Genomic DNA, 12094 nt, shown 5'->3' on the forward strand with positions numbered 1-12094 from the left:
ACCACCTTAAACCGTAGAGCCGTTCACGAGCCGCTCAGAAATATAGCCTGTAGGCGGGGCTTCCCAGCTCCGTTGGTTACCCAGCCAATCAGAAGTAGACCCTTCCCAAGGGTCAGTCTTTCTACCGGAAGCCGCCCCACAAGGCGCAGCCAGGCTGTCCAATCAGAATTCTCTCCTCGTGGCTTCCGGCCTTGCTTTATAGGATTTCCCCTCCTCCCCTCTCGCTTTGCGTTTCACCCTTTGTTGTTGGGTTGTGTTTCATCCGGAAATCCTTTGCTGCCCAGATAAACTCTTAACGTTTTTAAGCTGCCTCACTTTGTCTTTCCTCCGGCCCGTGACCTGCTTTAACAACAGTATGTGCGAGACCCCGCGAGCTTTTGTGCGTCTCCCCTCTCACGGGCGGCCGTGCCCCGTCACGCGAGCCGACCAAGAGGCTGGGCTTAGAACAAACTTAAGTAGAGGCCCCGGGACGCATAAGTTGGGATCTGCCGGGGGCGGGGAGGGGGGAGGGCGAGGACTACATCCCCAGGGTGCTGCGCGATCGGGACTCCACTTCCCAGAATGCCGCGGGAGGCGCAACCCCGGTTCCGCCCCCTCCACCTGGCCCCGGCGCGCGGCCGGAAGCAGCCAGCCGGGCGCCTGGCAGGTGCGGTGGTACACAGGTGAGACGTCACGGGTGCTCGATGGTGGCTACAGAGCCGCGAGGAGAGCCGGAGCTTCTGGGCTTGGGAACGCCACTGTCCGCCGTGGGACTCCCTCCGGCCGGCCTGCCTGGCCGTGGGGCAGGGCGGCCTGGGCTCAGCCGTCCTTCGGGTGCAGTTGCCCGGCGCCCGAGACAGGGTCCCCGAGAGCTGGCGGCGCCCGAGGCCTCTCCAGTGCTGAGCCCGAAGCGTGACTTGTCCGGGAGGAGCCACGCTCGTTACCCGGGGCTGCAGACTCCGGCGCCGCCCCTTCCCTTGCGGCTTATGGGCTTTGGCTGGGAGCAGCCCTAATTTTCTGGCCGGCAACCCCAGCCCCAAGTTTTTCTGCTTCCCCTCTTGGCCACCGGAGGGGAGCAGAACATAACCTTTTCCGGGCCAGCGGGAGTCGTGGGTCTGGTCTGCAGGGCAGAGCCTGGGAGCAACCTTTCAGGATTCCGGTAGTCTCAAGGCCCTTGGTGAGCTTTAGAGGAAGGGCTCTCTGGGGAAAGGTGAGGGGATGTGTGATTGTTTCAGCTGAGACTGTCTAGTCCAGAGCTCAGACCCTTTTCCTTCCCTGAGACCCTCACCCCGGCTAGTTGCCCCAGAGAGTTCACTCGGTCTGGGCTTCCAGGTGCTGCGGAATGGGAGACCCCGGGGGCTCCACGCGGATCCTTGTGACTGGAGGCTCTGGGCTGGTGGGTAGAGCCATTCAGAAAGTAGTAGCCGATGGGGCAGGCCTGCCTGGAGAGGACTGGGTGTTCGTCTCCTCCAAAGATGCAGACCTCACGTGAGTGAGCCAATCCCTGAAGCCTTCCCCCATGTTCCCTCCAGACGGAAGAGTTCTGAGTTGGGTGGGATCCCTGGCAGGATCCCAGGTGTCACCTTTGCTGGCAGGTGTCTGGGCTGGGCTAGTCCGGTCATGCTGTAGGCGGATATCCTCCCATCTCCTCCCTGAAGCCCATGCCCGCACACCAGCTGGGCACTGACGTGGCCACTTTCCCTTTTGGCAGTCCCTCCTGCCATCAGGCCTGGTCCAGCTCCCACCCCCAATGCCCTACTAGTTCCTATCAGCCCAGGGGCCCCTGACAGCCGGGCTCCCTCCAGGGATGCGGCACAGACAAGGGCCCTGTTTGAGAAGGTCCGGCCCACGCATGTCATCCATCTTGCTGCAATGGTGGGAGGCCTGTTCCGGAACATCAAGTACAATTTGGACTTCTGGGTGAGTGAGGAGGGCTCCAACAGGCACTGGGAGCCCCGAGCTTCCAGTTAGGGAACTTCCTGGCCAGCTTCTCAGTCTCACAGGTTCACATCCTGTCCCTAGAAGGTCATGGACATAGAGCTTGGCACAGCCCTGGTGGGGATAGCCCCTGAGGTCCCCCAGTGACCCATGCAGGTGGACCCTGGGAGCTTTGGGCCTGTAGGGAACAGACTTGGTGCTGACTGACCAGGTAGGGGACTGAGAAGGCAGTGTTGGCTGTGTCTTGGGGCTGTTCCCTGCCTCCTGTGCCCTTGGGACCTCCAGACCCTCAAACTCCCAGGACCTTCATGAGCCAGGTCCACTGGCACCCTGGGGAGCACAGTGAGTGGGGCCCTGGGTGGCTGTGGCATGTGCCCTGGAGCTGATCTTGGTGTGGCTTGGACCTGATCAGATGCTGAGACTAGCAGGGGCACAGAATAGAACTTCTAAGGAGCCTGCCATATCTGGGCGCCCCTTTTCTCAGTCTCAGTCCTTCCGGCAAGCTCCCTGCCCCCCACCACTCCTGCCTCCCAGGGGCCAGTCCAATTACCCTGGCCATCTCGTGACCAATCTATGCAGGTAGAAGTACAGCCTGGGGAATGGGGTAGGGCTGACCAAGCTCTCCCCATTACAGGGTGGAAACTTCTCTGAGAGTAGGGTAGGGTAAAAGCCCCCCTCCCATGTAGTAGAAGCCCACCCTTACCTTAGGGCCAGAATGGGTCCCCTGAGCTCTTTCCCTCCTCCACTACCTGCTCTGCCCTTCAGGGCCCTTGTGGGTAAGCCCCAAGCCTGAGCCGAGAGGAATGAGGTTCTCTTTTCCCCGAAGGCAGGGGAGGGCCCCCTAAAACCCTGGGGGTGGTGTGGAAGAGTTAGGATAAGCAGACTCGCGCACTACCCTCAGAAAGGCAGAGTGTGTCCCCACCTTGTCTCTGGAGGACAGGTGAGGGCTGGGGTCCTGCCTGGGGGAGCCTGAACCCACCCCACCCTTGCAGAGGGAAAACATACACATCAATGACAATGTCCTGCACTCGGCCTTTGAGGTGGGCACCCGCAAGGTGGTCTCCTGCCTGTCAACCTGCATCTTCCCTGACAAGACAACCTACCCAATCGATGAGACAATGGTGAGGGGCTGGGGCCTGACTTGGTGGCCTGGAGGTGGTGCCAGGCTAGGGGGAGTTGTCTGATTGTGTGGGCAGGGCCAGGCAGTAGTGCAAGGCTGGAGGGGGTCTGACCCATGGAACCTCAGTGCATCCTCTCCTGCCCCCCAGATCCACAATGGCCCCCCCCACAGCAGCAATTTTGGCTACTCATACGCCAAGAGGATGATCGACGTGCAGAACAGGTCCTTCTCATGCCTGCCCCTCTGAGCCTAGCCTGGAATTGGGGTGGAGGGCCAAGTGCTCATGGACTGGATGAGGAAGGCTGGTGTCCCGGCCTCCCCCCTGCCCCAGCTCAGGGTCTCCCCGGGTCTCATTCCCTCACCTTGCTGGCCTCTCCTCTGCCTGTAGCAGGGCAGGGGTGGGTGGGGTAGGTGGGGCCCAGGGCAGGGTGGAGATGGCCATGCTCCGCAGGGCCTACTTCCAGCAGCATGGCTGCACCTTCACTGCTGTCATTCCCACCAACGTCTTCGGGCCCCACGACAACTTCAACATCGAGGACGGCCATGTGCTGCCCGGCCTCATCCACAAGGTGCACCTGGCCAAGAGTGAGTGCCCAAGTTGCTTGGCTGGGGCGGGTGGCAGGGTACAGGTCCCAGTGGCCCCTCTGACGCGCCCCTCCCCCGCACCCACAGGCAGCGGCTCAGCCTTGACAGTGTGGGGTACGGGGAAGCCACGGAGGCAGTTCATCTACTCACTGGTTTGTGTCGGGGGCTGCCAAGCTCTCCCCGACAATGTGGCCCCTGCTGGCCCCTGGGCTTGTCCGTGCTGGGGCTGAGGGTTGTGGGTCTCCTGGTCCCATGGGGGTAGCTGGGTGTGGCTCTGAGCTGAGCTGGGTGACTCTGTAGAGGGAGGGAGCCCCCTGTCCCCAGGGCTCACGCAGGGTGGTGGTGTGGACACTTGGGCAGGGGTGTCTGTTAGATGTGACTTCTGAGCTGCCCTTCCCATCCTCCAGGATCTGGCCCGCCTCTTCATTTGGGTCCTCCGGGAGTACAGGGAGGTGGACCCCATCATTCTCTCAGGTACGTGCCCCTTCCCACCCTCCCTTCCCACACCCACATCTGCTCTGGGAGCCCAGTGCAGGGTGCCAGGCCCCAAGGGGCAACTGTATAGAGTGGTGGGGGTTGAGGGGTCAGGTGGCCAGCTCTGCCAAGGTGGGGGAGGTCTCACCTGGCTGGGGTCCCCCTCCCCGCAGTGGGCGAGGAGGACGAGGTATCCATTAGGGAGGCGGCAGAGGCTGTGGTAGAGGCCATGGACTTCAGAGGAGAGGTCACTGTATCCTTTGGCTGTGGGGTTGGGACTCCGGGACTGCCGGAGGTGGAAACTGCAGAGCCTGAGCCTCACCCCAGGAAGACGTCTCAGCCTCTCTCCCAAATGGCACAGACCTATTCTCTACCCGGAGTCTTCTGCTGGTAAAAGGCAGAAGGGGCAGCAAGTGATGGGTTCTAGGCAGCCTGGGAAGGGGAGGGCCCCCTTTCCATTGTGGCCTTGACCACAGTGTCCAGTATGACACAACCAAGTCTGACGGGCAGTTTAAGAAGACTGCCAGTAACAGCAAGCTGCGGGCCTACCTGCCTGACTTCCAGTTCACGCCCTTCAAGCAAGGTGAGGTCCCCTCCCCCTACCACTCAGGGTCTCCTGGCCCTTCCCTAGGCCCCAGCTTCCCTCGCTGAGAGGCGGGGTGAGGACACCTGGCAGATGTTGGTCCATGGGGGCATTTGCTCACCAAATTCCCGAGACATGGAAGGCTGATGGCTCTGATGTTTTGTGGGTCATGTGGCCCCGCCCTTCCCCCTCCTACCTCTACAGCTGTGAAGGAGACCTGTACCTGGTTCACCCACAACTATGACCAGGCCCGGAAGTGAAGCTGGGGCCAGAGCAGGCACTGGCTTCTCCCCGAGGCCCGCACCAGGAACCCTCAGCCCCTGTCAGGAGCCCAGGGCCCACAAAGCCACCTGAGCCACATTCCAGCCCCCTCTGGCAGCTGCCCAGTGGGGCCCCCCATCCATGTCTGTCCTCAGGGAAACCAAGGCTTGGTCAGGGCATCCGTCCCGGGAACCTGCGTCTGTCTTCATCTTATTTTGCTAATCTTGCTCCCTACTGTCTGGGAGCCAATAAAGTGCATTGTTGCAGGCCTGGCCCCTTGGCTCCTGAGCCCTCAAGTGGCAGCTTGGGTGGAGGGATCCCTCCTGCCCTCCCGTGGACAGGTATCAGGTAGCATTGTGCACTGGGAAGACAGCACAGACCAGAGGTTGGCTGACCAGTCTCACAGCTAGTCGGGGCAAACTGGGGCATAGGGCCAGGACTACCCACCCTAGAGATCCCGCCCTCCTTCACCCAGCAGCCCATCTCTCTGCCCACTGCCTCCCTCAGTACTGAGATCCTGGCACCTTCCCTGCCTCTGGGGCCAGGGACCACTTCCCGCTGCCACCGGGTCCAGGCTGCCTTCCTCAGACCGCAGACTACCTCTGCCCCTACACGTCAGCCTGCTGCCCCTCCTTTCCCCTGCATAGTCCCTGGGGCCTCCCCCAACAACCATGGATGGCTTCTCTGGCTTTCATATCGACTGTGGTCAGATGGGTCCCAGGGGGTTCAGCACTATCCCCCTTATCACCTCTGCACCCTTCCAATTCAATTTTCAGCCCCCCCTGGCCTTCTGTCTCGGGCACATTAGTGGTTTCCTCCCCAGGATGGCTGGTTGTTTGCTCTGTTTCTTGAGTCGGTGCTTCCCGGGTACTGCATGTTTCCTGTTGAATGACTTAGTTGTCCTACCACCGTATGAGAGAGGAGCCTCATGTCCCTACTTCAGAGCGAGGTGAAGGCAGAGAGTTTAAGGAACACAGCAGTGAGCCACAGCCAGCACTTGATCCTCGGTCCAGCTCTGGGCTGCTCTCAACCACCCCCCATCCCACATGTCCTTGCCACAGTGGCTGAGGCAGCCACCCAGTCCCTTTCCAGCCCCTGCCCATGTAATTTGCTTCAGAACATTAACAGCTCTCTGGGGTTGTCCTGCGTGTGTTTGCTGTAGAGGGTTGTCTCCCCAACCAGAAGCCCCATTCTGGGGTACAGTGCATGGGTGCTCAAGTACTGGGGGAGTGACGGGCATTACATTTGAAGAGCTCACAAAAATGTTAAGAGTTTAGGAAACATTTATTAAAGTGCAATTTTAGACTAGGTGAGCAGTGAAAACAATGCAGTCCTCATGCTTTATTTTTCCCATACCAGTTAAAAATTACACCACACTCTTTGCCCCTCTGTTTGCCATGGTCCTGGCCAAGCACTCCTCCCTGGGGACCCCATTCATCTTCACATTGGGAGTCCTGTGACATTACGGACTTCCCCAAGGGAAGGGCTGGGTCCCACCACCCCCAAGCCGACCTCTCCCCTCAGCTCCCTGGGAGACTCACTGAAACCAGAACCCAGGCCTGGCTGGATAAACTAATTTAATACAGAAAAATGGCAGAGCCTGCCCACTCATTTCACCAGTGATGCTAATTTTACCATGTCACCATTGGACCTGCTTCAGCTTGGAGAGGAGCTGGGCCACGGCCCTGTCCAAGCCCCCCTCACGCCCAGCGGTCAACGGCTGCTGTCGTGGGTCTACCGACATAAAGAGAATCCCAACCGACCACCCAGGCGGAACCACGGGCACACTGTAAGCGCTGCTCCCGTCCAGAGAAATCGGCAAGAAGCTGGCAGGGCGCTCACCCCAGCCCTGGACAGGCGGCGGGACCCTGCAGGCACGCCCTCCAGGGAGCCGACGGAGTGTGTGTGTGTGTGCGCGCGCGCGCGCGCGCGTGCGGACCCAGCAGGGAGCCGACGGAGTGTGCGTGTGTGTGTGTGTGTGTGTGTGTGTGCGCGCGCGTGCACAGACAGCATGGTCTAGTGGGCCAGCCCTCTACCCTTTGCGACCCCTCCTCTATCAAGATCTGACCCACACGCGCACCCCCAGAATCCTGCCCTGGCTCCGCCGCCCCGGTACAGGGCGCACATGTTCCCTCCGTCCTCTTCCCCTGTGTCCGCGCTGTCAGCCGGCCCGAGCCTCTGCGGTGTCCCGGCCCGCCCCGTCGCGCCGAGAGCCCAAAGATCCCTGACTAATCTCAGCCAGTGGCGGCGAGGGCGCGACCCACTACCCTGCGGGTCAGTCCAGGGCAAACCTGACCGAGGTGGAGAGGCGGGGCTTGCGGTCCAGGCCCGCCCCCGGGGGAGGGGGCGGGGCGGCCTGCTGGTGGTTGGGCGGGGCGCCGGTCGGGTTCTGACAGTGGTTGGGCGGGGCGCAGCGCCGGTCGGGTTCTGACGGTGGTTGGGCAGGACACCGAGCGCGGGGCCGGCCCTGCCGGTGGTTGGCCGAGCCGGGCGCGGGGCGGGCTCAGCCCGGCGGCGAAATGGCGGCGGCAGAGGCGTCTCCGCTGCGCGTGGGCTTCGTGGGCGCCGGCCGTATGGCGGAGGCCATCGCTCAAGGCCTTATTCGAGCAGGTGGGCCGCCGAAGCGGGGTCGCGGGGGCCCTTGAAGCCGGGGCTTGTGTTCCAACACAGGCCTGGCTGGGAGCGGCCTTCGGAGGAGGGGCGGAGGTACCTGCGCCTCGGAGCGCCTTTCCCGGGAGGGGGAGCAAACGCCTCAGCTGTGCGCCTGCGCTCTTGCTGGCTCCATCCCGAGGCGGACTCCGTGCTGGGAAAGAACCTGGCGGAGCTCCTGGGCCGAGAGTGAGGGTCGCGGGGCGGGAGGGGACGACATTCCTCCAGACGTGGGACAGCGTGCCTGACTCTAGGGCGGATTGAGGACCCTCCCCAGAGGCCATCTTCTGCCCCTTGGGACACTGCTCGGGTCTCTGAGGCCACGGCAGGAAGGGACGTGCGGGAACGGGCCGAGTGCTGGTTGTCCGGACTTGGCCGCAAGCCACACATGGCTATAGAACACTGGAAACGGTCAGGTTGAGATGTGCTGTGCTTGTGTACAATACAGTCTGGATTTGGAAGTTTAGTACCAAAGAAAAATAAAGTCTTAGTTTTTACATTGATCACATGTTGAAAGTATATTTTGGACATACTGGGTTAAATAAAACATATTGGTAGAAGTTAGTTTCACCTAAAGCTCCATACCCGGCTGGAATGACCTCTCTCTTGCACTGTGCCCAGAGCCTGAGATCTATTGCAGACCTCCTGGCCCGGGAATTTTTTTCTGCTCCTGTGCTAGCTGTCCACCTGGGTGCTGTGGGCACTCAGGATTGGACAGTTCTCTACTGTGGGTGCTAGAGGATTTGGAGTGGCATCCTTGGCCTCTCCCTGTAGACGCCAGGAGCACGTTTCGGTTGTGACACGGAAAATTATTCCAGGTACTGCCACCTGCCCCGCCCTGCCCCGGGTACAGAAGCGCCCTGGTGGAGAACCCAGCCTACCGCAGGAAGTGTCAGCCCTAGCCTTTGGCTACTCCACAGAGCTCACAAATCTGGGTGGACAGGGTTGAGTGCATTTTGGCTGACTGGAACATGCTTCAGCCACGTTTCAAGGTCCAGATGGGTCAAAATCAGTCCAGCACGTTTCCTGCCTGGCCCAGGACCTTTGTGCAATCTGGGGAGCCTCGGACGCCTCCCGGGACTGTAGGGACTCCGTGACTGCAGGGTGCGGGGGGCTGACCTGGGCACTGCATAAGCCACCACAGAGGCTGTCACTGCCTGCGTGTGCTGGCTCTGTCTTTCCGTCCCTCAAAAGCTGATGATTTAGCCTCTGCTGTGACACCCCAGCACAGTTTAGCCCCTTTTCCAGAGGGCACTTGGCCCCCTGGGCCTGCCTTGGAACTCCCATGCCATGCCCCCAACTTGGGGCTACTGCCCATCCCCCACCATCCCACAGAGAGCCCAGCGCTCCAGAGCACCTTCCCTGAGGTCAGAGACCCTTGGTCTGGCCTTGCTCACCTTTGCGCCCTGTCCCTGGGTCCAAGCAGCTGCCTTCATACAGCAGCGGCAGCAGGCATGCAGAGTGGAAGGGACCTGATTGCCTGGTCCCCGTGGACAGGGCACTCCACCGAGCATGCTGGGTTCTTGTAGAGCCCCTGCCAGCCAGAGGCTAGGGCTGGGACCAGGCTTGCCTGAGCTGAGACCCTTCGGCAAGTGGCAGGATGGACAGGCTCTTCCCTCTCCTTCCACCCCCACGCCCTCCTTTCCCCTCTCACCAACCCTTTGACTTTCTCACCAGGAAAAGTGGAGGCTCAGAATGTGCTGGCTAGTGCCCCCAGTGACATGAACCTCTGCCATTTCCAGGTGAGCTGCGGGTCCTGGCTCTGTGTAGGGCTGCAGCTGCCCCTGAGGATCAGGCTGGTTCTTCCTGTCTCCTGTCGCTGGAGACCCTGCTTATTTAGTCAAGTTTTGCAGCTAGATGGGTTGGGCACGTGGAAATTGGAGGAGTCCAGTTATTGGCGGATTGGGACCGAGTAAAGGGCTTTGTGTTAAAAGGACAGGGACAGCCATGGGCACTTGCTGGGGAAGAATAAAGTTTGGGAGGTGCTGGCATGGGGGCATGTGAGGAGCAAGGTTGAGGACTGAGCAAGGCAGGTGATCTGGGTGAATGTCTTGGACATGGAGAATAGGTGATACAGCATTTGCCCGGGGGATGGGCTGGGAATGCCCTGCCTGCTAGACACACTCCAGCTTATGCAGCCCCCTTGGTCTCCGGTTCCCTGTGCAGGCCCTGGGCTGCCAGACCACCCATTCCAACAAGGAGGTGCTGCAGGGGTGTCTGCTCGTCTTCTTCGCCACCAAGCCCCACATCCTGCCGGCCGTACTGCTGGAGGTGGCCCCTGTGGTCACAGCTGAGCATGTGTTGGTGTCTGTGGCTGCTGGGATCTCTCTGAACACACTGGAGGAGGTGTGTGGTCTGTGAGGGGCAAGCTGGTTGAAGGATCTTGACCCCAGAGTAGGCTCTGCTAGCCACTTCCAGTTTTCCATCCTTTGCCATCATAGACCGGCTCCAGCCCATGTTCAGCCCTTCAGCAAGCCTTGACGAGTGGGTCAGGTGGTGGAGACTCCAGGCCAGCCTGCTGGGGCAGCTGCAGAGGTGACCCCAGGGGCCAGGGCTGGGCTTCACTCTTGGAACCCCATCTGGAGATCAGGAAAGGAGGGCCTGAAGCCATGGTGGGGCCTGGGTCTGCCAGGAGGGTCCAGCCCCCTGACTCCAACTCTCCCTTGCCAGCTGCTGCCTCCAGCCACGCGAGTGCTGCGGGTTGCGCCCAACCTGCCCTGCGTGGTCCAGGAGGGTGCGATGGTGGTGGCACGAGGCCACCATGCCGGGAGCAGTGAGGCCAAGCTTGTACAGACCCTGCTGGCGGCCTGCGGCTGGTGCGAGGAGGTGCCTGAGGCCCACGTGGACATCCACACCGGGCTCAGTGGCAGTGGTGTGGCCTACGTGAGTGTTGCCTTCACCCATCCCTATGGGGCCGGCCCTGCCACGTGGGTCCTTCCAGCCCCCATCGTGGTCTCTGCCCTCAGACTCCAGCCCTCAGGACCTGAATCCTGAATGTGCTCACCCAGGGCTACTTCTGGCTCTTCTCTCCTTGCTGGTGCAGGAGCCCAGAGGTGTCATAACTTCTGGAGCAAATGGGTTTTCTGGGGCCTCTGGCCCCAGCCCCCCTCGTTCCTAAGATTCTGACCTCCCACCCCTGCAGGTGTGTACATTCTCTGAGGCCCTGGCAGAAGGCGCCATCAAGATGGGCATGCCAAGCGACCTGGCGCACCGCATTGCCGCACAGACTCTGCTGGTGAGCAAGGGCAGGCCTGTGCCCATTGGTGGGGCCCTCCTGTGGGAGGGAGAGGCAGGTCTGAGGAGCCAAGACAAGAAGAGGAGACATGACAAGCAGGTCCTCCCCTGAGTGACCAGCCCGATGCCCCTTTTTCTAGGGTACGGCCAAACTGCTGCTAAAGAGGGGACAGCACCCTGCCCAGCTGCGGACGGACGTGTGCACGCCAGGTGGCACAACCATCTACGGGCTACATGCCCTGGAGCAGGGTGGGCTGCGGGCAGCTGCCATGAGTGCCGTGGAGGCTGCCACAAGCCGGGCCAAGGAGCTGAGCAAGTAGGACCATCCACCAGGTGCTGCCACCACCCTGCCCTGGCCCCTCTGCACCAGGATGCGCAGGCAGGGCGGCAGGGCTCACCGATGGGGATGGGGGCACCCCAACCCCTGTGAGGCAAGATACGGAAAAGCAGATCCCCTTTCAGGGGTGATGGTGGGTGGGAGGGGCCCACACAGCTGTAGGGAGGGCATTAAGGCATGCACACGGCAGCATGGACCCCTACCTTCCCTTCGATCTCCCTCCAGGAGGGACCCCATCCCACAGCAAAGCCAGGGCCCTGGCCCTCTCTCCCCAGGCCCTGGGTACCACCTCTAGCAGGTGGTTCTCCCCTAGCCAGGTGTCTAGGGCATCCCCACATCCTCGCTTTGCGGCCGGGCTGTTCAGCAGGTTGGGGCCCCAGCTCAGGCATCACCAGCTGGGGCCTGGGGATATACCTGGCCACTTTCTCCTGCACCAGACCCTGACCTCCTAGTCACTTGCCCTTCCCCCTCCCCTGTGCCCCCCACTGTAGACCTCAGGGTGCTGGACCTTCCCACCCTCTCACTCAGCTCTGAGCAGAGAATGGAGTTCCTGCAGTGTGGTTTTGTGTCCAATTTTTGACACCAGTTCCTGTTCTCACTAGCTGTGACTTTTGGCACACAAAGCCTCTGTCTGTACATCAGGGCCAGGCACACCCATGTAGTAGTGCTGTGGACGTGGAAGTGGGCGCAGGGTCCACATTCCAAACTCCCTCTCCGGCCGCAACCCCTTGTGTCCTCCCTGCCCCCCACCCAGCCTCCACAGGCCAGCTGCTATTGCTCACCGTTGCCTGGGTTGAGCCCAGCTCAGCCACATGCTGGGTGGGCATGAAGACATCTAACTTACAAGGCTAAATGAGATGAGTTCATTGGAGTCTAATAAAATCAAATTGAAGTGCTTATTTTTAGTTTTAGAACCACATTTCAGCTGAGGCCC

General features: G+C 61.0%; 2 protein-coding genes across 4 annotated transcripts; both read left to right on the forward strand.

Annotated features, from left to right (window-relative positions):
• Positions 1-568: 568 nt before the first annotated feature.
• On the forward strand, positions 569-6794 carry GFUS (GDP-L-fucose synthase). 3 transcript variants are annotated; one of them, XM_077166595.1, is made up of 12 exons: positions 569-662; positions 1312-1467; positions 1785-1899; positions 2910-3038; positions 3186-3259; positions 3489-3622; positions 3710-3774; positions 4030-4096; positions 4270-4349; positions 4580-4679; positions 4884-5281; positions 5764-6794. In XM_077166595.1, the coding sequence occupies exons 2-11, from the start codon at positions 1322-1324 to the stop codon at positions 4937-4939; spliced, it is 966 nt and encodes a 321-aa protein (XP_077022710.1). In that variant the 5' UTR covers positions 569-662; positions 1312-1321; the 3' UTR covers positions 4940-5281; positions 5764-6794. The 3 variants fall into 3 exon arrangements, with proteins under 3 accessions (XP_077022710.1, XP_077022712.1, XP_077022711.1); XM_077166597.1 differs by lacking the exon at positions 4884-5281; XM_077166596.1 differs by lacking the exons at positions 569-662; positions 5764-6794 and adding an exon at positions 669-1156 and having other exon boundaries at positions 4884-5206.
• A 624-nt stretch (positions 6795-7418) lies between these two features.
• PYCR3 (pyrroline-5-carboxylate reductase 3) lies at positions 7419-12059 on the forward strand. The gene is made up of 6 exons (XM_077166599.1): positions 7419-7550; positions 9267-9331; positions 9756-9935; positions 10260-10472; positions 10732-10824; positions 10964-12059. The coding sequence occupies exons 1-6, from the start codon at positions 7460-7462 to the stop codon at positions 11141-11143; spliced, it is 822 nt and encodes a 273-aa protein (XP_077022714.1). The 5' UTR covers positions 7419-7459; the 3' UTR covers positions 11144-12059.
• Positions 12060-12094: the final 35 nt, after the last annotated feature.

This window comes from Tamandua tetradactyla, chromosome 6 (genome assembly GCF_023851605.1).
Source record: "Tamandua tetradactyla isolate mTamTet1 chromosome 6, mTamTet1.pri, whole genome shotgun sequence".
NCBI lineage: Eukaryota > Metazoa > Chordata > Mammalia > Pilosa > Myrmecophagidae > Tamandua > Tamandua tetradactyla.